This window comes from Leucopleurus acutus (assembly GCF_964270905.1).
Source record: "Leucopleurus acutus genome assembly, chromosome: 17".
In the NCBI taxonomy this organism is placed as follows: domain Eukaryota; kingdom Metazoa; phylum Chordata; class Mammalia; order Artiodactyla; family Delphinidae; genus Leucopleurus; species Leucopleurus acutus.
This window is the reverse complement of record NC_139159.1, coordinates 83,506,110-83,532,826: the sequence shown is the minus strand read 5'-3', so window position 1 is coordinate 83,532,826 and position 26,717 is coordinate 83,506,110. Positions and strand designations below refer to the sequence as shown.

General features: G+C 59.2%; 1 protein-coding gene across 3 annotated transcripts in view; it reads left to right on the top strand.

The window, feature by feature from the left end:
* The first annotated feature begins 357 nt into the window (after positions 1-357).
* The window catches only part of LOC309973897 (plectin), a 56,867-nt gene continuing 30,507 nt past the window's right edge, over positions 358-26,717 (top strand). The window contains exons 1-2 of one of the 3 annotated variants that reach the window (XM_082858360.1): positions 358-421; positions 1,075-1,273. In XM_082858360.1, coding sequence (XP_082714486.1) covers positions 1,081-1,273 — 193 coding nt within the window. In that variant the 5' untranslated portion in view covers positions 358-421; positions 1,075-1,080. Of the gene's footprint in view, positions 422-1,074; positions 1,274-2,996; positions 3,136-20,010; positions 20,092-26,717 lie in introns of those variants that run through there. The other 2 variants (XM_082858361.1, XM_082858362.1) reach the window with 2 other exon arrangements.

Below are 26,717 nucleotides of genomic sequence, written 5' to 3'. Positions count from 1 at the left end.
GTGGGCAGGAAAGGCGGCTGGGGTGGTGCGGCTGGCGGCGGGGCGCCGGGCGGGGGGCTGGAGCGGAGGCGCCTTGCGGACGGGCTGTAGGGGGCGGGGCAGGGTGGCCCCCAGCTCGGTGCCCGCCGTCTCCTCCCCAGCCCTTAGCCTAGGGGCGGAGGCACAGAGCCCACATTGTGCCCCCGCGCCAGCCCGGCCCCGCCGGGACAGAGCCGCATTCACCTCCTGCACGGCAGCGCTTGTGGGGCCCGGGAGCTGAGGGGCGTGCACGCGCGGGTGTGGGTGCCCCGCGGCAGCTCCGCGCAGGGCGGGCTGCTGGAGGGGCAGCCCGGGCTCCCACCTAGCCTTGCGGCAGCACAGCTCCCGCGGCCCACGCTGATGCGGCTCTGGCTATTTATAGGCGTTCACTGCGGAGACCGAGGTGGGACTGCGCGGGGGCTGGGCTGGGGTAAGGCGACGGGGAGCGCTATTGGCTCAGACAGCTTGGAGGTAGAGCCAGTGTGCGAGGTGAGGGGTCTGGGAGGGGAGGGGCAGCAGCCAGTGCTTCCTCATGGCCTGGCTTGCTTGCTGAGTCGAGGAGTAGAGGAGATGGGGTCCAGGTTTGGGATGGAGGGATCTGAGGCCAGTGTCCGAGTGACGGGGTGGAGGGGGGATCTGTCCTCTGATTGGGTGAACCCCTGGGTGACAGCGTGGAGGGGTCAGTGTTTGGGTGACTAAGAGAAGAGAGTGGCAGTGAATGTTGGGGGGTGGGGGGTATCAGTGTCCCAGTGATAGACTGGAGGGAGTGAGGTCAATGTCTTGGGGGGGGGGTCTCCGTGTGGGTATCGGAGGAATGAGCTGGAGCGGGTGAGGCCAGCTGTGGATGGCTGCAGAGTTGTCCGTGTCTGGGTTGAGAGGGTCGGGGTTCAGTATGTAGATGAAGCGGGACATAGGAGCGGTGTGGGTGTCAGTGTCCAGATGACAGGGTGGATGGGGTGGGGTCCATGTTTAGGTTAAGAATGTGGTGGTCGGTATGCAGTATCCCCCCCCATACACGGTGGTGTGACACCCCCTCCCCCCCTGCTCCCTCTCCAGGAGGCCATGTCGGGCGAGGACCACGAGGTTCGGGCAGTGGTTGAGGATGGCTCCAACGGAGGCAGTGGCTCGCCCAGCCCTGGGGACACACTGCCCTGGAACCTGGAGAAAACACAGCGGAGCCGGCTAAGCGGAGGTGGCCCTGGGGGGAATGGGAGTGTCTTGGACCCTGCCGAGCGGGCAGTCATCCGCATTGCAGGTAACGACGCTGAAAAGCTTCGTCTGTCCAATTCATAAACATTTGCTTGTTGACTGAGCACGTGCTGTGTGCTCTGTGCAGGTATAGGACTGGGATGAGAGACGTGAGGGTGATCTGCGGGTCAGAGAGGGCCTCTCCTGTCCCAGGTGGTTGCAGACAGCACAGCGCCACCTGCTGGCTCCACCCGGTCAGCTGCATGAGGCCTGAGGTTGAGCTTGCTGAGCTGGCACCATCATTGGTCTCAGGACAAGGGTCCAGTGCCCAGATGTGATGATGACACTTTCTTGAGATCCTGCGGCAAAGCCGCCTTCGAGGCCCCTGGTCTTGGCTGCCACCATGGGGGTGGGGTGGGTAGAAGCATATAGGAGCAGGACAGGAGGGGCCACCTGGTTGGCGAGAGCCCCAGCCCCTCCCTGAGCCAGGGTCCGGCCTTGCCCTCTAGTAGCTGCCATTCTTGCGGGGAGGATGGGGAAGGCCCAGTGCAAGGCCCCTGACAGTGTCGGGCTGGCAGCTGGACAGTGGCTCCTCCCTTTGGGAAGTAGGTGACCTAGGGCTTGAGGCTATTGGGCAGGGCGTGCTGGGAAGGGAGGAGCCAGCTGAGGGTCTCTGGATCAGTCTGTGGACTACTGACCCTGTCCCGTCGGCTAGGACAGAATGATGATGAGGGTCTGGGGGATGGGCTGACCCTGCAGGAGACTGGGAGGGTGGACCGAGGTGCGTGGGAAGAGGCCTGGAAGCCCAGTGCTGGGCGAGGATGGTGGCGGGGGCAGCAAGGAACTCTGTGGGTGGAAGCACAAGCAAGAGCTTGTGGGGACGCAGGGGAGCGGGACAGCATGAAGGGAAACCTCACCGTCTGCCCCACCCCCGGGAGCCGGTGTGGACATGGCACGGGACCGCCAGTCCTTTTCACATGTCACATCCGGATGTTAAAGGACGAGGTTCTTTTTCACTCACGTGAAAGTGAACCCTGAATGTCCTCTCGCAGCCCTGGACCCTCTTCACTAGCAGGCCCTGCGGGCGCTCTTCGTGTACACCTGGCGACCCTCTTAGCCCTGAGCCCTGGAAGTGGGGCTTCTGGCCACAGTGTTTGTGGCATTTCCAGTTAGAGGAACACTGCCGGGGGCATTCTGGAGAGGGCATTTCTCAACACTGGGAGATGGGGGATTGCCAATCTGATGAGTGGCAAAGAATTTGTCTTTTTTTTTTTTAACCAATCATTTTTTCTTCTGTAAATTCCCTATTTCAGTCCTTTTATTCGTAGTTAAGTTTTTGTGTGTAAGGGTTTCATGTTGAAGATACCCACTCCACCTCCCAGGTTGCAATAGAAGGATCCTAGGTAGCGGCGGTTGGAGCAGAAGGTGGGGGGGCGGCCAGGTGAGGTCGCTGGGTCTGGCAGGGTGGTGGAGAGCTCGCGGCTGGGGACGGAGGGTGCCCCTGCAGCGCCGGGTGCGGAGAACTCGGGCTGTCGGCAGGCCGGCGACTGGGGGGGGGGCGGGGGCGGGGAGGGGGTGTGCGCCCGCCGGGACGGGCGCGGGACGCAGACTGGTAGCCTCCCAGCCCGCTCCGCTGCGGCTGCCGAGCCGACGCCGGGAGGCGCCCGGGCGCGCTGCCGCCTCTCCCCCGGGCCCCGCCCGCCCGTGGGGCATCCTGGGTGCGGGGCGGGGCGGGGGCGGCCCCTTTAAGCGGCGCGCGCGGCCGCAGGGACCGAGTGGCCGCCGGGGGCAGGAGGCTCGCTCTGCGCCGCAGCGCTCCGCTGTGTCCCGCGCCTGCCGCCGGCATGGCTGCCCTGCTGCCGCCTCGTCCGCCGCCCGACGAGCAGGACTTCATCCAGGCCTACGAGGAGGTGCGGGAGAAGTACAAAGGTACGGCGCCCCCGCCCCCCCTGCGGGCTGCCTGCCGTCTGGCCGGCCCTGACAGGTCCTCCGGCCGGACAGTCCGGCCTCTGACACCTCGTCCGCGGTAGTCGTCCCGATCGGAGCCCAGCCCCGCCCCCCGCCGCCAGCCTCGCTCGACCCGCGCGGCCGCCGGCGCCCGAGGAAGAGGCAGCGCGCTCGGCGGAGCCCCACAGTCATGTCCTTAATAGGCATCGTGCAGCGTGGGTGGGGTGGGTGGGGTGGGCCGCCCCGCTGGGGTGGGCCGCCCCGCCCCGCCCCAGCCAATGTCCTGTGTCCGGAGTCTGTGCACAGCAGACACGTGGTTCAAGGCAGAGCTGTCCTCTGCCTCTCAGCTAGGTGCTTCCCCCAGGGGTGCGGGTGGCTGCCACTGCCTGGCAGTGTGGGTCGCATAGTTGCTGCCTTTCCTCACCTTCCCTAGTTGGTGAGCACCTAGGCCGCCACCCGCCTCAGCAGGGACTCCTGTTACGCCCTTCTACTGTTCCCTGGGGAGCAGCTGTGGGCTGGGGAAGTTAGGACGGCCCCCTCCTCCTCTTCAGAGGAGCTACTCTGTGCCTTTGGCAGACCCCCCTGGCCCTGCTGCACACCCCCTCAGGCCTCTGGACCTGCCCAGGCCTTACTGCTGTCAGCTGCCCACAGCCCAGCTGCCTGGGGCGCTGGGCTCTGAGCAGGCGTGGACACAGCCCTGGCTCCTGGCCCGCAGGGGCTTAGAGAGGGTCGAGGTGGGGCCCTGGACAGAGCTGACCCAGAGCAGGTCCCAGCTCCACATGGCTGGTTATGCTGGCTCTGCCCCCAAGGGCAGTTCAGGGAGAGAGGTCCTGCTGGGACCTTGCCTGGAGCCTGGGCAGCCGCTGTCCATCCACTGGCCTCACCCAGGCAAGCAGGGGAGGTTTCACGGGGCCCAGGGCTCGCCTCCGCCAGGCAGTCCTCCACTCACAGCTTTCCTGGGTCCAGGGCGGTGGATGTGCTGTGTGCTTCTCCTTGTCAGCTTCTTGTCAGCACTGTGGTCGCCGATCCGTTGCCTCTGTGACCAGTTCGCTGGGGCCCGGTAGAGACACTCGTGACAGTGGGCTCCTGAGCCTGACCGCCGCACCTGCAGGGAGGGAGGGTATGCCTCTGGAGGGCTGGCCTGGCCTGGGAGGGTCCATCTGGACAGGTCCAGGGCAAGGAAGCAGCTGCCCACTGGGCCACAGCTCTCCTGGCAAACCCCAGGACGAAACTGTTTATGAACTGGCCACTCTAGTGAAAGTGGGGACACTTACACAGAATGACTAGTGCTTTGTTCCAGCATCTTCCTCGGTCACATAACGTCGCAGGGCCGTGTGTGGTTCCAGAGGCCGTCAGGGCATCAAGCTAAAGCATCCCAGCCTGAGGAGCTGTGTCCCTCTGCTCCCGGGATGCCAGCCCATCTCTCAGGAGTGAGTCCTGAGGACCCTGTGGGCTTCCAGGGTGGCTGTGAGGGCACACCGGGCTGCCGTGGCCCGTGCCCCCTCCCGGGCTCACCTGGTTCCTGCCTGCGGGTGCTGGGCCACGTGCCCAAAGTGGACTGGCCACCTCCACGGTGAAGCCCCCCTAGCGTGTGGCACTGGCCCGAGGGCGGGTGAGAGTGGCGAAGTGGGAGCGTAGGAGCCGGGGACGGCCGAGCGGGGCCGAGGGGAGGGGAGGCTTCTGGGGTACCCCGAGTCACCTCCCCTCCTGGCTTGAGGCAAGGGAATGGGGGGGCGGGGCTGTGCCTGTGGCTGGGCCGGGGCCACTGCCAAGGCCCAGGAGTGGCCTAGAGGAGCAGAAGCAGCCAGGTTCTGGGCCGCGGCCTGATCCTGTGAGCCCCTTGGGCCTCCTGGAGGCCTGAGGCCCTGGCCCATCCTGCCCCAGAGAGGAGGCCGCCCCTAGTGAGGGAGCAGAGCGAAGCCCCTGATTCCTCTGCCATTGGGTGACTGCTGGGGGCTGGGGGGGCGCCGCAAGCACTAGCAGGCTCTGCCCTCGGGGACCCCTGGCCCACTGCTGGGCCCACGAAGGGCCCTGGCTTCTGCCTCCTGGCCTCTTCCCTGCACCTGCACTCGCCCCCAGCCCCACCTTTGCCCTGCTCGCGCTCGTGAGATGCACTTGCCCATCTGCCTCCAAAACCCAGCTTCTTCGCCTCTCACCTCTATGTCCCCCCACCCCACAGCAGTGGAGGTGTCACTCCCCAGCTCTCCCTGTGGAAATCCCCAGTCCTCCCCACTGGGCCCTGCTCCTTCCAGAACAATCTCCACTTCCTGTCTGCCTGAACCGCTGGCCCCTCCCCATCCTCCCTGCCTTCGCTCCAGGACAAATTCCTGCGGGGCTGAGGCCGCCTGGGCCTGTGGTTGGAGAGCTCCCTGTGGGCTGGCTGGGGTCTGCAGAGCCTGGCCTGCGACAGTTCCAGAGGCGGGGCGCCCGGGGGAGCCCAGGGGGGCCTGTGGTCCCGGTGCACGGGCAGGGCTGGGGGTGGGGGCGAGAGTTCAGGTGCGGGGGAAGGGCGTGTGGGGAAGGAGCCCCCCAAGCTTCCGAGCTCTTTGCACGCAGAGCCAAAGGCCTGTCCAGGCGGACAGGGCATGAAGTACAGGCCAGGGCATGGGGAGTGCCAGCGGGAGTGTCTGGTCGGCGTGTGTAGACTTCAAGGTTGTGTCATCAGGGCTGGGAGCAGAGTCAGTGTGGATGGGGGTGGGGAGGGGCAGTGGGTGTAGAGAGGGGAGGGCAGAGGGGAGGAATGTTGGTGGGGTGGGGGTTTGGGGGGGCAGGTGCTCCAGGCAGGGCTGGGGTAGGCAGCCTGCAGGAGGCACCCACCTGGAAGGCCTGCGTTGGTCTAGAGAAGGTGCGGCTGGGAGGCGGGCGGGGGTGGGGAGTGTCAGCCCATCTGCAGGGCACGTGCTTTCTTTAAGACTCAGCTGGAAGGGTTGCCTCACCTCCCTATCAGGCCCTGGGCCTGCCTGGTGCCATTGCGCCTGATGTCCTCCTCACGTGTCCCACCGTCTCCCGTCCTGGACTCAGAGCTTGGTTATCTGTGTCCCTGGCACCAGCCCCAGGCCCTCAGCCAGCATTTGCAGGGTGCTTGCATGGGTGAGTGGGTGAGAGCATGGGGTGTCATCCTTGGCGGCCAGAGCTCAGCTGGCAGGATCAGAGGCTGGCAGTTGGGCTTTTGGTCTGTGTTTATGGTCAAAAGCAAAACGTGCTGGGACTTCCCTGATGGTCCAGTGGCTAGGACTCTGTGCTCCCAGTGCAGGGGGCCCAGGTTTGATCCCTGGTCAGGGAACTAGATCCCACATGCTGCAGCTAAGAGTTCGCATGCCGCAACTGGAGACCCCGCATGCCTCAACTAAGACCCAGTGCAGGTAAATAAAGAAGTAAATACTAAAAAAATTTAAAAAAGCAAAATGTGCTAGAAACAAACAAACAAGCATTGTGGAAGTACATGAAGAAAAAAGGTCAAAGTCACACCTTGGGCCCCTAGTCTCGCTGGCTGGGGTGACCATAGTGTGTGTGTGTGAGAGAGAGAGAGAGGGAAGGAGAGGGAGGGAGGGAAAGAATTCAGTGGTTTTTAGTGTATTAATAGACTTGTGAAACGGTCAGCACAACCCATTTCAGAGCATTTCCATTCCCAGCCCCTGGCAAACGCTGGTCTACTTTAGGTCCCTATGGATTTGCCTATACTGGATATTTCATATAAATGGAATCATACAATTTTGTGCCTGGCTTCTTTCACGTAGCGTAACGTTTTATCCATGTCACAGTGTGTACTGGTTCTTCATTCCATTTCATGGAATAACGTTCCATGGTATGGATAACCTGCATTTTGTTTCTCTCTGGTTAGGTTGATGGCCATTCGTGTTGTTTCCACCTTTTGGCTATTATGAATGTGCTGCTATGAACAGTGGGCCAGTTTTTGTGTGGATGTATGTTTTCATCTCTCTTGGATGTATACCAAGGAGTGGAATTGCTGGAACATGTGATAATTGTACATTTAACTGTTTGAAGAACTGTCAGATTGCTTTCCACAGCAACTACACCATTCTACGATCTCATGAGCAGTGTATGACGCTTCCAGTCCCTTCACATCCTCACCAGCACTTATTATCTGCCTTTTTGATTATAGGCATTTAGTCCTGGTGGGTGTGAAGTGGTCTCTCTTGATTTTGATTTGCATTTCCTGATGACTAATGTTGTTGAGCACCTTTTCTTTTGCATATTGGTTATTTCTATATCTTCTTTCCAGAAATGTCTATCCAGAGGCTTTGTCCATTTTTAAAATGGGTTTTTAGCTTTTTATTATTGAGTTGTAAGTGTTCTTCATGTATTCTAGATATAAGTCCCTTATCAGATAGATATGGTTTGCAAAAATATTTTCTGGGTTGGCTTTTTATTTTTTTGATGGTGTCCTTTGGAACACAAAGGATTTTTTTTTTTTTCTAGTAAGTCTGTGTCTTTATTCCTGTTTCACCCCTAGGTTTTTCATGACATTTTTTTTTTAAATTCCATATATATGTGTTAGCATACGGTATTTGTCTCTCTCTTTCTGACTTACTTCACTCTGTATGACAGACTCTAGGTCTATCCACCTCATTACAAATAGCTCAATTTCGTCTCTTTTTATGGCTGAGTAATATTCCATTGTGTATATGTGCCACATCTTCTTTATCCATTCATCCGATGATGGACACTTAGGTTGTTTCCATCTCTGGGCTATTGTAAATAGAGCTGCAATGAACATTTTGGTACATGACTCTTTTTGAATTATGGTTTTCTCAGGGCACAAAGGATTTTAATGGTGAGTTCGATTTACCTATTTCTTTCTTGGTTGCTTGTGCTTTTAGTGTCATATCTAAGCACTGTTGCCTATTTCAAAGTCATGAAGATTTATGGCAATATTTTCTTCCAAGAGTTTTATAGTTTTAGCTGTTACATTTAGGTCTTTGATCTATTTTGAATTAATTTTTGAGTATGGTGTGAGGTAGGGGTCCAACTTTATTCTTTTTTTTTTTTTTTAAACTGTGCCTTGAGGCTTGCTGGGTCTTAGTTCCCCAACCAGGGATCGAACCCGGGACCCCCAGCAGTGAGAGTGCTTAGTCCTAACCACTGGACCGCCACATAATTACCCCAACTTTACTCTTTTGCACGAGGATACCCAGTTGTTCCTGAACCATTTGTTGAAAAGATTATTCTTTCCCCATTGAATGGTCTTGGCACCCTCATGCTTTTTAATGGGTACTATGTGTTCCATTGCATGGAAGTATCTCTGCTTGCTTATCTGGTCCCTTTACATGAACATGTGGGCTTATCGTTAAAAATGATTGTATTTCTAAATTGTCCTCTGGCGTAGATGAGCCAGCAGATACAAGGCAGACTAGTTCCAATCCCTTGCCAATTGATGGATGAGAAAATTCTAATTTGTTTTAAGTTGCATTCTTTGACTAAGTGATCATCATTTCATAGTTATTCACTCTTTGTATTGAAAAGCATTGTTCATTTCTCTGTAAGGTGTTTTGTTTTGAATTATAAGAGTTCTTTATTTATTATGACTGTTAACTTCCTTGTGTGTTATCAGTGTTTCTAATTTTTCTTTCAGTTTGTTACATTTTTTAAAATAAATTTATTTATTTATTTATAGCTGCATTGGGTCTTCATTGCTGCACGTGGGCTTTCTCTAGTTGCGGCGAATGGGGGCTACTCTTCGTTGCGGTGCGCGGGCTTCTCATTGCGGTGGCTTCTCTTGTTGCGGAGCGCGGGCTCTAAGTGCGCAGGCTTCAGTAGTTGCGGCGCATGGGCTCAGTAGTTGTGGCTCGTGGGCTCTAGAGCGCAGGCTCAGTAGTTGTGGTGCACGGGCTTAGTTGCTGCGCGGCATGTGGGATCTTCCCAGACCAGGGCTCGAACCCGTGTTCCCTGCATTGGCAGGCAGATTCTTAACCACTGCGCCACCAGGGAAGCCCAACAAAGAGGATTTTAAATATCTTTTCTCCCGCCTAACTCAGCTTCTCGAGGGCAAGGTCTGTGTCCTGTTGCACCTCCTTAATGTGGTTTGAAAATGAGCAGGTGAGTGGGAGGGAAAGTGGACCCCGAGCTGGACCCCTGCAGAAACCCAGAGCCCAGACTGGGCTGCCATAGAGTGGGAGTGGAGGTGGGGGTGGGGAGCAGCGGGGGTGGGGTGGGGGGTGGAGTGGTGCCTCTGCAGCAGGAGCGGTGGAAGAACAGGAGCTTAGCTTGGGGGCAAATAAACTGAGATGGTCGTTGAGCCGGGCACCATGTGAAGACTCGAGTTGCTGGGGGACCAGGCTGAGCACTGTGCTTGGGGCCCTCGTGGTCGGGGGGGGAAGCCTGAGGCAGAGGGGGAGCCTTCCCCAGGGGGTGGTCCGGACAGCCCAGTGAAAGGGAAGGAGCGATGAATCAGGAGCCGGCTGCCCTTAGAGCGCCTGGCGTGGTCATAAGGGATATCGGGACCTGTTTGGGGGCGTGGTCAGATTGGGGGTGCCAAGGGGTGTGTAGGAAGTGAGAAGGGAGGTGGAGACGGTGAGGGGTCCGGCAGTATGTGAGAGGGAGACCGCCATCCAGGACGGGGCAGTGACCCGGAGGCTGAGCTGTCAGCAGAATGCAGCCTGGGCAGAACACTGGCTGGCAGGGGCCTGGGTGGCCCGAGTGCTGTGTGACCCTTCTCATTTGCCCAACCGCACATGCTGGGGGTGGGTGTGACAGCCCCTTGCCACCCAGGGCCCTGTGGTTCAGAAGGGGTAGAGGCTTCTACAGGTGTGGGGATGGGAAGGCGTGGGGGAGGGAAGGCATGGGGGAGGGGAAGGCGTGGGGGAGGGAAGGCGTGGGGGAGGGGAAGGTGTGGGCCATGTTGCCTCCTGGCCTCCGTTTGCCCAGTGAGACCTGAGGGGAGCCGGCAGCAGGGCAGGGGTTGGCAGCAGGATCTGGGCACCTTGGGAACAGATGCAATGAGGCTGGAGAGGGCTGATGCAGGTGGGAGGCCAGGCGCCCCCGCCCGGCATGGGGCCAAGGGCAGTGGCCAGAAGCAGGCCCATACTGGACAGGGAGATGCAGGGCTGGGAGAGCTGGTGCTGTGGCTGCCTGCAGGGGCTGTGGGTGGTGAGGTCTGGGACCTAAGAGGGGCCTTGGGCTGGGTCATCTGGTGGTGGCCCCAGGTGATGGTGGCTGGGTGGAGGGGGAGTCGGGAACCCCTTCTCAGGTGATGGGAGGCAGGTGCCCACTTGCTCTCCATTTGTGGACCTGTGAAACTAGAACACATGTTGTATACTTCCAAAATACAATGGTGGGACAGGCATAGAGTAGACATCCCCTTTCTCAAAGGGAGAAAGAGAAAAGAATAAAGGAGTCCCAAGCAAGTTTGAAATCCAGCAGGGCAAGTTCAATAGGTTTGAAGGCCTGAGAATACTCCTCTGTGGCTTGATGCTTTGCTCTGTACACGTTCAGCTCTGCCGGCCTCTGCCTCTGTGCCCATGGCTCCACCCTCTGGGCCCAAAGCTGTGCCCTTGAAGTCATTTTTCCTTTTTCTTGCCGGGCAGCATATGTTTGAAGCTGAGTAGCTCTGTCACCCCATTTCCTGCCTGTAGTATCCCAGAATTCCAACAGCTTTCCTTCCTTTCATTCTGTCTCTATCCTCTTGCATCCAAGCTGGCAGTGTTTCTGCTGATACAACATTCATATACACCTTGTGGGTCTCCCATGTATGACACAGAGATCTGTGCCATCAGGTTAGAGGCTTCTCCACAGAGCTTTCCTGGATGACCCTCTCTATCCCCAGCTTGTGCTGCGAGGTTTGAATGCATCTGTGAGTCAGAGATCAAATCTCTTCAGAGGAAGATTGTCCAGTTGCATCCTTGTCTCTCTCTCCTAACAGTGAGTCTCCCCACATTAGCATCTTCTGCAGTCTGAACAGGCCTTGAGTTTCCCAATCACCAGTGCTGGTTCTTTTTTTGCTTAACAGTTCCTTCCACAGTTTACGTCTTTCCTCCTGCACTTTACCGTAAGGAACAGGTTAAAACCAGGTCACACCTTCCACACTTTGCTTTGAAATCTCCTCAGCTAAAGATCCAAGTTCATCACTTATAAGTTCTGCTTTCCACCCAACAGCGGAACACAGTTCAGCCACATTTTTTGCACTGTTTAATCGCGATCACCTTTCCTCCAGCTTCTGGCAGTATGTGCCTCATTTCCTTCTAAGTCATCACCAGCAGCATCTTTAACATCCATATTTCTTCCAACAGCCTGTTCAAGGCAATCTAGGCTTTTTCTATCATGCTCCTCAAAATTCTCCAGCCTCTGTCCATTACCCAATTCCAAAACCAGTGCCATGCTTTTAAATATTTGTCACTCCTGGTAAAAATGTCTTCATTAGTTTCCTGTGTCTGCTGTAACAAATGACCACAAACAGGTGGTCTAAAACAACAGAAGTTTATTCTCTCATACTTCTGGAGGCCAGAGGCCAAAATCAAGGTGTTGGCATGGCTGTAGTTTCTGTGACGGCTCTAGAGAAGACCCTTCCTGCCCCTTCCAGCTTCTGGTGGCTGTTGGTGTTCCTCGGTTTGTGGCTGCACCATTCCAGTCTCTGCCCCATCTTCACATGGCTTCTCCTCTGTGTATCTCTCTTCTGTCTGTTATGAGGACACTTGTCATTAGATTTAGGTCCCACCCAGATAATCCAGGGTGATCTCATCGTGACATCCTTAACTTAATCACATCTGCAAAGACCCTATTTCCCAATAAGGCCACAGTCACGGGTCCCAGGGATTTAGATGTGAACATATCTTCCAGGGGCCACCGTTCAGTGCTTTCCCTTCAAGCTGCCCTGCTGCAATGGTTGATTGGTGTTTTGTAAAACCTCCGCATCTTTTTGTTTTATGCTTGTTGTTTGATTTTTTTTAATTAAAAATATATTTATTTAGGATGCACTGGGTCTTAGTTGCGGCAGGCGGGCTCCTTAGTTGTGGCATGTGGGCTCCTTAGTTGTGGCTCACTGGCTCCTTAGTTGCAGCTTGCCAGCTCTTTGGTTGTAGCTCGACGGCTCCTTAGTTGCAGCAGGAGGACTCCTTAGTTGTGGCTTGCCGGATCCATAGTTGTGGCTTGTCAGCTCCTTAGTTGTGGCACTCAGGCTCCTTAGTTGTGGCATGTGAATGAACTCTTAGTTGCGGCATGCATATGGGATCTAGTTCCCTGACCAGGGATTGAACCCTAACCCCCTGCACTGGGAGCATGGAGTCTTAACCACTCCACCACCAGGGAAGTCCCTATGCTTGTTTAAAAAAAATGTGCACAGGGCTTCCCTGGTGGCGCAATGGTTGGGAGTCCGCCTGCCGATGCAGGGGACGCGGGTATGTGCCCCGGTGTGGGAGGATCCCGCATGCCGCGGAGCCGCTGGGCCCGTGAGCCATGGCCGCTGAGCCTGCGCGTCCGGAGCCTGTGCTCCACAGCGGGAGAGGCCACAACAGTGAGAGGCCCGCATACCACAAAAACAAAAACAACAACAAAAAATAATGTGCACAGTATTTTATAGTATAATTTAATTTATTTATAACTTTATAATCTGATATTATGAAGTATTTTAGGTACGTGTAACTTCTTTTTACTTAATGTTACAAGTACATCTTTCTATGACATTAATTTATAATATAATATTCTTTTATATGGTAATCATATCCTATTTAATCTCTTCCCATGGAACATTAGGTTTAGTTTTGTTTAGTTTTGTGCGGTTTTTTGGTATTGTAAACTGCTACATAGAAGAGCTTTGTGGCTGGATCATTGTGTGTCTATGGCTATTGTTAGAAATAGAATTTCTGGGTCAAGTAGTATGCAAAATTTAAGCTCTAGCTACACCAGGGTGCCGTGTTTTCACCTATCAGATTGGTAAAAATCCAGAAACCCAGAATTTCTGGATTGCATTAGTGAACTGGTGGAAACCAGGCCAATGAAAATGTCTATCAGACCTAAGAACGCAGTGTGTGTGTGAGAGCCAAGGATGGCAGCCAGCGCCCTGAGGTAGGGGGGAGGCAGGGGTGCAGCGGGAGACCTCCCAGGTGTGGGGTCGGATGGTGCAGGGGAGGTGTCACTTTTTTTAAAATTAATTAATTAATTTATTCATTTATTTATTTTTGGCTGCGTTGGGTCTTCGTTGCTGTGATCGGGCTTTCTCTGGTTGGGGTTACTCTTTGTTGCTGTGCAAGAGCTTCTCATTGCAGTGGCTTCTCTTGTTGTGGAGCACGGGCTCTAGGCATGCAGGTTTCAGTAGTTCTGACACACGGGCATAGTTGCTCCGCAGCATGTGAGATCTTCCCGGACCAGGGCTCAAACCCATGTCCCCTGCATTGGCAGGTGGATTCTTAACCACTGTGCCACCAGGGAAGTCCCGAGGTGTCACTTTTTGTGTTAAAAGGGGGGAAAGCCAAGAATCATGTTTGTATTTATGTGACTTTCCACATAAAGAAATTTCAGAGGGATAAAGAGGAAGCCAATCCTGACAGTGATTTCCACACTGTGTGCGGGGTGGAGAGGGGACAGTCTTGGGGGGAGACTTTTCCCTGTATGGCCCATGTTTGCGTCCGGGGAATAGTTCCTATTCAAACACAATATTTTTAAAAAGTTCCTAAGGTGTTCGCTAGGTACTACAGCAGCGCCCGAAAGGGCTCGCTCCCTACACCTGCCCAGCACCCAGTGACAGGGTTTCAAACAGACAACAGAAGCTCGCCGATCTGATATAAAATCATGTGAGTGTCTGAAGGAGGCAATTATTAAGAGTCGGTGCAGCGGGGCTTCCCTGGTGGCGCAGTGGTTAAGAATCCACCTGCCAACGCAGGGAACACGGGTTCGAGCGCTGGTCCGCGAAGATCCACATGCCACGGAGCAACTAAGCCCGTGCGCCACAACTACTGAAGCCCGCGTGCCACAACTACTGAACCCATGCGCCTAGAGCCCGTGCTCTGCAACAAGAGAAGCCACCGCAATGAGAAGCCCGCGTACCGCAACGAAGAGTAGCCCCCGCTCACCGCAACTAGAGAAAGCCCACGTGCAGCAACAAAGACCCAACGCAGCCAAAAATTAATTAATTAATTAATTAAAAAAGAAAGAGTCGGCTCAGGGCTGGCGGGGCCGGCGGTGGGGCGCGGGGGTGGGTCAGAAGCGCAGTTCTAGCTTGGGGCACAGTGGTCCTGCGAGGTCGGGCCTGTGCATTGGGAATGTGAGTCTTCCCATGGGTCTGGTTCCTGCTTTGTGCTCGTGGGGCTTTCTGCAGTTAAGCTCTCGCTGAGTTTTATCTGTCTTGCTCCAGAGTAGCTTCTGCCCTGCGCTGCGAATGAAGGTCTTCCCACCCTCTTTTGCCAGCTCGTTATTGGCCTATGAGAAATGTCTTGGGCCTTTAGAGGGGTGCTGAAAGGCGGCCACTCGAGTGAGCGCCTTTGTCGGTGCTCGTAGGTGGTCAGAGGCACTGGTTCAGGTGCTGAGGAGGTGCAGACTCTGAACGCTTGGCAGATCAGGTTAGAGGCTTCTCCGCATCCGGAGCCTGGGTTCTTTCCCCTCACACGCCCTGGATCAGCCTCGCCCGCAGCTGAGCCCGGAGGCTTGCCCTGGCCGCCTGTGGGAGTGGCTTTGGGGGTGTCCCGGCCACCATGCTGAGCCTACAGCCCTGCTGCTCCTGCTTCCGGTACTTCCTATGGGCAAGGCCCCTGGGGCGGTGGCAGTGGCCACTCAGATTTGGAGGGACGTCTGTTCTCATGTTAACGGTATGCAGCCAGCCGTCCCCATCCACGGTCTGCACCTGGGGATTTAAGTAATAGATCAAAAGTACTATTGGGGGGCTCCCCTGGTGGTGCAGTGGTTGAGAGTCCACCTGCCGATGCAGGGTACACAGGTTCGTGCCCCGGTCCGGGAGGATCCCACATGCCGCGGAGCGGCTGGGCCCGTGAGCCATGGCCGCTGAGCCTGCGCGTCCAGAGCCTGTGCTCCGCAACGGGAGAGGCCACAGCCGTGAGAGGCCCACGTACTGCAAAAAAAAAAAAAAGTACTATTGGGGTGGGACTTCCCTGCTGGTCCAGCGGTTAAGATTCTGTGCACCCAATGTAGGGGGCCAGGGTTCGATCCCTGGTCAGGGAACTAGATCCCGCGTGCTGCAACTAAGACCTGGTGCAGCCAAGTAAATAAATAAATAAATGTTTTTTTTAAAAAAAAGAAGTACTGGGGGGGGGGAATTCCGGAAAGTTCCAAAAGGCAAAACTTGAATTTGCTGTGGGTGCTCAAAGACAGCTATTTACATTGTATTTTTTTTAAAAAAAAAATTATTTTTGGCCATGTTGTGTCTTTGTTGCTGCGCGGGCTTTCTCTAGTTGCGGTGAGCGGGCGCTATTCTTCGTTGTGGTGCACAGGTTTCTCATTGCGGTGGCTTCTCGTTGCGGAGCACGGGCTCTAGGTGCGCAGGCTTCAGTAGTTGTGGCATGCAGGCTCAGTAGTTGTGGCGCATGGGCTTAGTTGCTCCATGGCATGTGGGATCTCCCCGGACCAGGGCTTGAACCCATGTCCCCTGCATTGGCAGGTGGATTCACGGCACCACCAGGGAGGTCCCTGCATTGTGTTTACAACTATTTACATAGCATTTGCACTGTATTAGGTTATATACAAATACTACTCCAGTTTTTTTGTGTTTTGTTTTTTGCGGTACGCGGGCCCCTCACTGTTGTGGCCCCTCCCGTTGCTGGGCTGCGGCATGTGGGATCTTCCTGGACCGGGGCACGAACCCGTGTCCCCTGCATTGGCAGGCGGACTCTCAACCACTGCGCCACCAGGGAAGCCCTACTCCAGTTTTTATAAAGGACTTGAGCATCCGAGGCTTTTGGTGTTGGCTAGGGTCCTGGAATCAATCCCCTTTAGATACTGAGGGTGCCTGGACCGCCTTTCCCAGTTTACTGGGTCACTTTGTAGAAATCAGAAATATTGGTGAGTTTTTATCAAATGAGTTATCAGCAGTTTTGAGATCAATATACAGGTTTTCTCCTTCAATCTATTAACGAAGTAAACCTCTATTAATAGCGTTCCTGGGAAGTACCTCATCCTTGAACTGCAAGCATCCACTGCTTGGTTTCCCTGCGTGGACGCCTCTGACCAGGCCTGGGGTGCAGGGGTGCTGAGACAGTCATCCCTGTGTGAGAGCACTGTCCCCACTGTCCCTGCTGGAGGAAACCGCAGAGGGGTCTGTGCAGCAGGACGACACAGGACAGGACAGGACCGGGAGGCTCTCTGTAGCCCTGAGATAGAGCAGGTGTGGCAGCGGGGCTGTGGCCGCTGAGTGCCTGGTGGTGGAAGGCAGCGAGGAGGCCAGGGCTGTCTCCAAGGAGAGGAGGGTGGCGGTGGAGACAGTGGGAAGAGGACAGGTTTGCGAGATATTTGGGGGGCAGAATGATGGGACCTCCTGATGGACGGAACATGGGGGTGGGACCCAGGGTCCCTGCCCGAGGTCTCTGGCGGACACCTGGTAACGGTGCAATTTTTGAACTGGGCTACAGGGAGAGAGAGCTGGATGGGGCCCAAACGGGAACCCTCTATGCCTCCTGGGCCATCACCAGGACCCTTGGGGCCCTGGCGGCACCCACTGCAGTGCTGTGGACCTGGCCCTGTGGGTGGAGCCACACAGGGTGGCTGGTCTAGCTGAGCTCCCGCCTTCGTCAGCCAGTGGCTGCCCACGTGGAGGAGCGTTCTCCTCCTGCCCAGCCTGGTAGCTTCCCCAGGTCAGGGTCGATGCCAGGTGACGGCTGTGGGGTGAGGCCTGGTGGTGCAGGTGAGATGGCCCCTGTTCCCACTGCAGGGAACAGGCACAGTCTGTAGCGGGGTCTCACTGGGTGATTATGGGGGACCCTGTGTGGATGGTGTCTACCGGCAGGGCCGACAGCTGTCACATATCACCCCTGCACAGGATCACCTGCCCACCAGTCACTAGTGAGCCCCGGTAGGGCAGGCTGCCCAGGGCTGGGCACAGGAGTGAAGCTGGGGAGCCTTGGTGAGGAACACGGACGGGAAGGCGGACCAGGCCTTGGGAGCAGGGGTGTGGTCTGAATGGTGGGGGCTGTGACCTGGGGCCACACCTGCCAGGGTCTCAGGAGGCTTGTGAGGAGGGGGTGCTTTGTCGCAGACAGAGGGGCTGGGAAGGAGGGGGCCTGGCTGTGGCGTAGGGGCTCAGCTTGGGTCGCAGGAACCACAGGGGTGTCAGCTGCCTCCTGGAATTTGCAGTAAAGCTTCAAGAGCGTTCGGCCTTGCGCATGAGGCGAGTCCCTGGTGCAGGCGACCTGACAGGACCCCGGCTGGGCGTGGGGAAGCCGTGCCGGGTCAGACAGCCTGCTTTCTTGAGGACCCTGGGACTAGATCTCCTGGGCAGCGAGACCGTGAAAGCTGAGGACTGTCGGGAGGGCCAGGGCCGTTGCATCTCACCCACCAGAGCCACACTGCCCCCATCTCTTACCCCCAGGCCCTTGCCCACCGCAGTCCGAGGGGCCTCCCTGGCCCAGGGGAACCCCGCCTACAGCTCTGTGTCCAGGTGCCCTCCACGCACACGTTCTCTGGGGTTGGCCAGACTCCTCTTCTCTTGACCTGGGGTCTTCGTATGTGCGTCCGCCTCCTTTGCTGGCTAGCTGCAGCCTGTCTTTCCACGGCCCCACTTTAGCTGCCCCTTCCTCTGGGAAGAAACCAAGGAATGGGCTCAGTGTGTCCCGTGGACTCTATCCAGGGGCCGTGGCCACAGCCCACTTCCCAGGCCACACCACGTGGCTGCCGTTTGGGGCAGACTGGGCAGGGGCAGGCCAAAGGCCTCTTCACTGGCCACCCCTTCTCTGTGAGCCCTCGTTTGCAAGTGGCTGCCGGTGACTGCGGTGGCCACTCTCGGGTGGGCAGCGTGACTTGAGGGGGCAGTTAAGGGCCTGGGACATTCCTTCTCTGTCCCCATGGTTCTGAAAAGTTAGGAAAAGCCACCTAATTGCGCCTGATCCTTGTGTTACCCCATTACTTGCTTTCTGCCCTCATCTTTTCAGTAGCTTAAAATTATAATCTTATAAAATTCAATTATACGCAGTTTTGTTTGTTTTTTTGGCCGTGCCGTGTGGCTTGGGGGATCTTGGTTCCCCAACCAGGGATTGAACCCTGGCCCACAGCAGTGAAAGCGCTGAGTCCTAACCACTGGACCGCCAGGGAACTCTCAATTATATGCAGTTTTAAAACTAGAACCAGCACTAATTTTGTGTGTGGGTGAGTTTTCCTATAGTTTTTAGTTCTGTTTAAGTATCTATCTGTTTCATTTGAGATCTAGTTAGGAAGTACTCTTCAGTTACAGTTTGGATTTAGGTTCATCTGGACGTGGCTAATAAAAAAGTAATAGGAATTTAGGTGTAAGGAATCACAAAATCCTCTATTAATTTCTCATATTCCTGTTTACCCCAGGTCTGCCGCTGTTTTTTCCTGAGACCTGCCTGTGCCCCGGACTGGCTGAGTCCTGAGAGGGGCAGGGATGGGGTTGTGAGGGATCCTAGAACATCAGGCCTTCAGCCAGTATAGGGCTGCACCCGCTTCTTTGCTCATCAGCCGGTACCTGCGGGCACCGCGCTCCGCCCCCCCACCGTCCTGACCCAACACGTGGTGGGCCTGCCTGCAGGAAGAGTGGTCGCCTAAAGGCAGCGGCCTGGCTGGGCAAGGTGTGGGCCTCAAGGGGCCGGGAGGGGCCTTGGGGTGAGGATGGAGGAAGAATCTGGATGTGGGCCTGGCAGGAGACGGAGGCTGTGTCTGTCCCCCACAGCCCAGCACAGAGGACCAGGGTGGGGCAGGAGGGCCCAATCCTGGGGCTTACGTTGAAGCCGCGCTTGGGTGCGCGTGCCCGAGGTGTGGGTGAGGCTTGCGTGGCTTCCTGCGGCACCGTGAGGAGGGCAGAGCTGACCCCACCCCAGCAGTGCCAGCGCTGTCATTCTCCCCAGGGGGCAGGCAGTGACAGTCAGTGGCCAGGAGGCTGATCCTGTCAGCAGTAGGGGTGGTGGTGCAAGGAGACTGCTGAGCCGGACAGTTGGTGGCAGGTGGACAGACTGGAAGGTGGAGCCACCAGGACCTGTGGGGCTGACCCATGGGGGTGAGGACCCTAGGGTGTTGGCCTGAGCTGCTGGGTGGTAGATGGTGGTACATCCGCAGAGCCGGGAAGACAGGAACTTCCCAAGACAAGCTTTGTGGGTCTTTGCTGAGTTGGAGAGGCCGAGGCTGAATGTGTCACCTTGGGAGTCAGAGTGTCACAGGACCGGGTGAGGTGACCCAGAGGCGCATGTGGGTGGAGGAGGGCCCCCAGCTGAGGGGAGAAGGCAGAGGGCATGGAAGTGGGGGGAAGTGAATGGTGGTGATGAAGGAGCCTCCAGCCTCTGCCCCGGTGGGATCTACCTTCTCTCCTCACCCAGGATGCTGGCTGGGGAGGTCGCCAGGAGGTCCAGACCGGTGGGTATCTCCTGCAGGGAGTGAGTGGCCATGACTTCGAGGCCAGGAAAGCCACGTGCAGGAGCGGCTAGGACGGCACTCTGAGGGTGGCCCGCGGTGGAGGCCCAGGGACTGGGAGGTGGCGTGGGCCATCCAAGCACGCCTGGATCCAGCCTGATGGCGTGGCAGTCCGGCTGGAGTTACCGGGGTCAGGTGACCGGGAGCAGGGGTCTGGAAGGATGGGGGCGGTGTAGACGGGAGCAAGCTCGGGCCGGCCTTGCACTGCGCATTGATTAGTTGAGGCTCCGCCCCGGCTGGCAAGCCCCGCCCCACGCCTCCCGGCTCCTCCCCCAGGCTGCGGCTCTGGCCTGGGCAGTGCAGTGCGGGGCTGGACTCTGCGTGGCGGCCCGCGCACCGCCCTCAGCCCCGGCGGAGACATGGACCCCTCGAGAGCCATCCAGCATGAGATCAGCTCCCTCAAAGGTGCGGGCCGGGGATGGGGACCGAGCCGGGGGGTGGGGAGTGTGGACCAGGCAGTGACCTCTGGCTGGGTGCAGCCCCCACAGGGCAGCGGTCGGGGTCTGTCGCCTTGGGGGCAGCTTTGTGGGTGGGGAGCCGGAGCCGCAGGAGACCCCATGTCCGTGTTCTGCCGGGACTCCACCTGGCGCGAGGTACGCCTGGAGCTGGCGGGGGTGACTCCAGCCGCAGCCCCGCAGCCCTGCAGCCCTGCAACCCTGCAGCGAGTGTCGGGGGGCGGGGCGGGCTACTGCAGCGGCGGGGGCGGGGCGGAGGTGGGAGCCGGCCTCCGCCACCTCTCGGATCCGCACTTTCTCTCCTCCCGAACTCTGCCGAATCCCGCCCCGCTTGTCGGCCTGCCCCCCAGCGTCGAAGGGGACAGGGCAGGGCCTTGGGGATCGATCACTGGCGGAGGAGGCGCCAGGCGGGCTGGCCCCGGGCAAGTCCACACTGCGGTTCTTTGTTCCGGAATGGGGGGGGCCTGGGGGCTGCCCAAGGACCCCGACTGGTTGCCCTGGAGATCCGGAGGGACCTGGAGTGGGGTGGAGGAGGCCGCCCTGGTTGTCCGCCCCGGTCCTTCCTGTGCTGAATCAGCAACTGCGGCTGCGGTTCCCGCAGGGTGGGGGCAGGGCAGAAAGGGGTGTTCTCCCAGCCCTGGGACCTGGGGGGCGCGGGGGTGGGGGGATGGGGTAGAGGGAGGCGTGCCGAGGCCGGCACCGCGGGCCAGACCGGGAACGTCTAGTTCCAGGCTCCTGCTGCTCTTCCCCTCAACCCCCGAGGGCGGGGCTGGTGGGAGGGAGGGGGATTCCCCTTCGTGCCCCGCCCACCCCCACCCCCCCTTTCTTCAGCGTTGCAAACTGCTGCCCTCTCCTGCGGGGATGGCGTGGGTTGTCACGGGGCTGAGGGGCTTGGCCAAAGACCCGTGCAAGTCTGTGTGGAAGGAGGAGAGACCTTAGGTCTGGGGGCCTTGGGTGTGGCCTGGAATCATTTTGGGAGGGGGCATGCTGTGGGGTCGGTTTGGTAGGAGGCTTGGGGGTTGAGGGGTTAGGTCGGGGAATCAAACCAGGGAAATGTGTGGTGGACGTATGGGGTGGTTAGGAGGGAGAGGAGGTCAGAGTGGGGCTGTGGGGTGGGCAGGGGAGTGCACGGGAGATCGGGGTGGGGCAGGGGGAGCGCAGGAGGTCCGGGGGAGGGCTGAGGGTCAGGCCAGGAGTGGGTCTTCCGTGGGCACAGGGCCGGGCCACTGGCCTGAGTGCTGGCCTGAAACCACAGCTGGTGTTGGTTCTCTAAGCCACAGCCGTGGTGCCCGGCAGGGTCCGCAGGCGCCACTAGTCTGAGGGGGCGTGGCCGTTGCCCACTCCAGCGCCTGCTGGGCGTCCTCCCCGAGCCGGCGCCCCGCCCTCCCCGGCCGGTGTCCCGCGGGGATGGCCCCCTCCCGCCGGCGGAGGGAGAGCGGCGCCGCAGAGCTGGCGGACCGGGCTGTGGGAACAGTTGGCTGTGCCTGCAGTTTCCTCTGCCACAACTGTGTGTGTGTGTGTGTGTGTGTGTGTGTGTGTGTGTGTGTGTGTGTGTGTGTGTGTGTGTGTGTGTGTGTGTGTGTGTGTTGGGAGCCGGCTCTGCACTGCCATGGCAACGGCCTCATAAACCCGCCTGGCGGACCGGGCTGTGGGAACAGTTGGCTGTGCCTGCAGTTTCCTCTGCCACAACTCTGTGTGTGTGTGTGTGTGTGTGTGTGTGTGTGTGTGTGTGTGTGTGTGTGTGTGTGTGTGTTGGGAGCCGGCTCTGCACTGCCATGGCAACGGCCTCATAAACCCGCCTGGCGGACCGGGCTGTGGGAACAGTTGGCTGTGCCTGCAGTTTCCTCTGCCACAACTGTGTGTGTGTGTGTGTGTGTGTGTGTGTGTGTGTGTGTGTGTGTGTGTGTGTGTGTGTGTGTGTGTGTGTGTGTGTGTGTGTGTGTGTGTGTGTGTGTGTGTGTGTGTGTGTGTTGGGAGCCGGCTCTGCACTGCCATGGCAACGGCCTCATAAACCCGCCCCCACGCGCAGCCTGTTGGCCGCCTGCCCGCCCGCCCGCGCCGCCCACCTCGGGATCCCCCCCTTCCGCCCTATTTATAAACAGTTCCCGAGTTAGCAGTGCTGGGAATGGGTGTGTCCGCTTGGGGGAGGGGAGAAAGCGCGGGTGCAGGTGTGAGTGGTGCAGCACCAAGTGGGAGAGCGGGGTATTGGGTGGAATGGGGAGGCGCGGGATGTCCGTGGTTGGAGCCTCAGCTCTGAGGGCCTAGGGTGACTGCTGGGCGTGGCCGGGCCAGGCTGCAGGGTGTTCACGTGGAGCACACAGCCCCTTCCCCCCCTGCTGCTGGTCCCCCTTTCACTGGGGCCCTCGACCCTCTTCTAGCCTGGTGCTACTCTCCCCTCCTGTCCAGCTGGCTCAAAGGAGGCACTCAGGCTGCCCAGGGTGGGGTGTCTCCTGGCGGCAGGGGCTCTGGGCCGCGGGTGGCTTTGGGTCCCTGTGGCAGCTGAGAGCTTCTGGCCTCCAACAGCTGGCCTGGGGCGGTGGTGGATGGAGGCCACTCAGAGCCCCTACCCTGTGCCCTGCGCACAGTGCTTGGACTCTCAGCCGACTCCCTGTTCCTGGCCCACCCTTGATCTGGCCTGGCATGGCAAGTGTTAAGGAGGGTGGCCGTTGTCTGGGTCCGATATTTGGAGGTGGGGACTCTGTCCCTTTGCCTGCTTGATGGCAGGCAGCCAGTGGTGCCTCCAGCCTGTCCATGTGCTGCAGCAGCTGCCCCTGCCATTCCCCTCAGACCTCTGCCCCCCCAAGACCGCAGCTCTTCCCTCAGCCCTTGAGTCCCCCCAAGACCTCAGCTCTCCTCCCTTAGACCTAGAGGACCCCCTGCCCAGACGGCCCAGCCCTCCTCTTCAGGTCCTTGTGAATCTCTGAGGCTCTGAGACCACAACCCTGAGTTGGGTCCTGGGCCTAAGGACCCTCCTGCTCTCTCCGCTCCCGCTTCCCTTCTGCCAGCCTTTTAGATTCTGGGTCCACAGGCACTCCCGTCCACCCTCCCCCTAATCTTAGGAACCCTGAAGGAAGTGTTTAGAAACTGATGTAATTTCTGACGTGGAGCCGCGGGCCTGGGAGGGGAGGGGACCTGCCTTGGGGATGGCCGCTGCTGCGAGGTGCCCCCCACTCTGCGAGGGGCCCTGTTAGCTGAGGGTGGGAGGGGCCGCCCTTGCTGCTGAGTCAGAGGGGGCCGGCCTGGGCGTCCTGAAGGGCGGGCAGGCGGGAGGCTCGCGCAAGCGGTGGGCAGGCCGCAGTGCCGGCAGGAATCGCACGGAGCCAGAGAGCCAGGCGCCGCGAGCCACAAGCCCGGAGCCCGCGCCCTCGAGCTCAGCGCCACGGCCTGCCTACCCTTCGGCCCCGGTTGCACCTTGTGCCGAGGGCGTCTCCTGGACCTCCTCCCTGTGCCCCGCCCGCCGCCCTCGACTCGCCAGCGCCCTCGACTCACCGGCTCAGGCAGCCATGGTGGCCGGCATGCTCATGCCGCTGGACCAGCTGCGGACCATTTACGAGGTGCTCTTCCGCGAGGGTGTGATGGTGGCCAAGAAGGACCGGCGGCCCCGCAGCCTGCATCCCCACGTGCCCGGTGTCACCAACCTGCAGGTCACGCGCGCCATGGCCTCCCTGCGGGCGCGGGGCCTGGTGCGGGAGACCTTCGCCTGGCGCCACTTTTACTGGTACCTCACCAACGAGGGCATTGCCCACCTGCGCCAGTACCTGCACCTGCCGCCGGAAATCGTGCCCGCCTCTTTGCAGCGGGTGCGCCGCCCTGTCGCCATGGTGATGCCTGCCCGCCGCACCCCCCACGTGCAGGCCGTGCAGGGTCCCCTGGGCTGCCCGCCCAAGCGGGGGCCGCTGCCAGCCGAGGACCCTACCCGTGAGGAGCGGTGGGTCTACCGCCGGAAGGAGCCTGAGGAGGGGGCACCTGAGCCCCCTGTGGTGCCCGCCACCACACCAGGGACCCTGGCGAGGCCTGGCCCGGAGCCTGCCCCAGCCGCAGGTAGCTGTGTCCTGGCCCCAGAGTGGGGGTGGGAGGGGGTGCTGGGGCCTGGGCCTGGTGGGCTGGGGAGGGCAGCCAGTGGCAAAAGCTTTGCTCCCGCCAGCAGGGGGCGCTGTTTCTGCCTGCGCGCTCTGGTCAGCGGGCCCACAGGGCTCCTCCTCCTGGCTTGAGGACCTTGGGGTGGGTAGGCCAAGGAGGAGCCGGTGGGTTACTGCCAGCCCATCCCCAGGCACACCCCGGAGCTAGGGGTGGGGCTTGTGGTTCTTGGACTGGCAGGACCAGCTGCTACCACAGCCCTGGCCGCACCCTCAGCCCTCTCCCCAGCGTTGCCCTGTCCTATGCCCTGCTCGCCCCCCCCCGCATCCCCCCCCCAGCCCAGCGACTTGTCGGCCCTGAGGCCCTCTCAGCAGGAGGTGGGGGCATGCAGAGGAGGTGCTGGGATGGGACAGCGGTGTAGCTTCTCTCCAACAGTGTGGGTGACTCCCTGACCTTTCTGAGCCTTGAGTTTGTCCAGTTGGGGTGGCACCTGCCCCCATGGTTGTGTGGCACAGACGTGATACTGTGACTGGCCGTTTGGTCGGCTTGGGGTTGGTGATGGCCTAGACGGGCAGCCCTGGGTTGGGGCGGGAAGAGCAGACCCTAGGTAGGAACATCTGCCGCAGGGCCTGAGGCCAAGGCATGGCGGGTGCAGGGCCCAGCCTGGGGTCTAGGCAGATCCTTCCCAGCGGGAGCCAGGTCTCAGAGGATGGGACAGGTCCTCTTGTCCCAGAGGCGGCCAGCAAGCCCTTGCTGCGTCCCTGCTCTGTGGCATCCCTCTGTCCCTAAGCACCTGTGCTGCAGGACCCAGATGGGCAGAGGGTCCCGTGCAGCTCGAGGCTCACACATGCGCTTCTGGAGCTCATTGGCCTTGGCGTTGAGGTGGGGCAGCCCGCACCTGCTTCCGTCTCTGTGTCTCGCTACCTGGGGAGGAACTTGGTTTCTGAGGGCTTGGCAGGGGGCCTGGGGTGAGGCTAGCAGGGTGGGTAGGAGTTTGCCAGGTAAATGAGCGTGGTCTGGGGACCCAGGCGCAGGCCCAGGTGCTGAGCGGAAGCGCCGGCCCTGGCCTGGTCTGGGATGGACCCGCAAACTCGGGCCTAGGTATGGGAGCCCATCTGGGAGGATCAGTGAGGCTGTGGGCAGAGGGGCAGCCTCGGGCTCACCACACGGCCTCTCCAGCTCCTGTCAATGGGGTGACAGTGACACCCACAAAGAGTCAGTAGTGCTTTGCTGGGTGCTTGGTCAGCTGTGACCAAGCACCCGGTGGCCGGCTCTCGGCCTGAGCCTTCTCCCCCAACCTTCGCCTCGCTGCTGCCCCTACCCTGCTCGGTGGCTGGTGGACAAGCCTTCTCCCCCTTCTTGGGTCGGGGGTGTGGTGAGCGCAAGCCCCTCCCCCCCTTCGCTCCTTCCTTCCTTGTTTGTGGCCTGGCTGGGCTGGGCATGGTGGCTGGGCGGGCAGTTGGCCGTGGGCCAGGAGGGGAGACTGGGTGTGGCTGCAGTGGGCAGAGCGGGGGTGGGGGGTGGGGGGGATCCTGCAGCCCTGACGGAGGTGACTCAGTCTTCCCTTCCCGGCCGCAGTCGCCGGTGGCAGCTCAGAGTTTCCAACAGGAAATGAGCTCCAGCTCCAGGATGAGTCAGGGCCGGCGGGTGTGGGCTCCCCTTCCCCTTGGTCCCTCAGGCCTAGCACAGGATCTGAGTGCCACTCTGGGTACAGGAGGACGCCTACGGTGCCTTGGGTGCTGGGTGTGGCACAGGCTACATCCAGGTCTGCAGGGGTTGTGACACTCCACACGCTGGCTAGGAAGGTTCTGATGACATTTAGAACCATCGACTTCCCAGGGTTTTAAAAATTATCAAGTGATGAGCCACACAGCCGCCTCCTTCCTCACAGCCTCGCCCCCCAGTCAGCTTGCAGAAGGACCAGGTCAACAGCCCCTGGGGCCAGCCGCCCTGCTTACCAGAGTGGCCTTGGTCAGGTGGGCTGCCTGTGCACGTCCAGCCCCGGCTGGGGAGTGACGGACGCTGCAGGGCAGTCAGCTGTGCCTGCCGCGCCACGGTCCCCACCGTGAGGCCACCCGCCCACCTGTGCCCTGCTGGTCTGCTCCTCCGAGTGGGAAGGTGTCCACTCGCTTGTTCAGCCACTTACCAGCCAGACCCAGGCCGAGTCCCGGCCCGGGAGCCCCCAGCGTCTGGGGATGGGCTGGATGCAGAGCTAGCAGGGAGGGCCCCTGTGTGGAGTGACGAGGACCACGCTTGGCCAAGAGCCGCCTGGCAGGAGGAGGGACAGAGGGAGGCCAGGTGGCGGGAGGGCGAGGAATTTGGGGTTGCTTTGTGTGATAGAAAACTCGTGGAATGGGTTTTTATATATGAATTTCATTTATGTTTCAAGTGGTAATGCTCGGCTTGGCTTAAAATTCAGAGTGAACTGAAACTTCTGTAGAGAAGAGGTACCATCCGAACGCCCTCAGCACCTGTGCTGCTCTGACAGCGTCTTACACG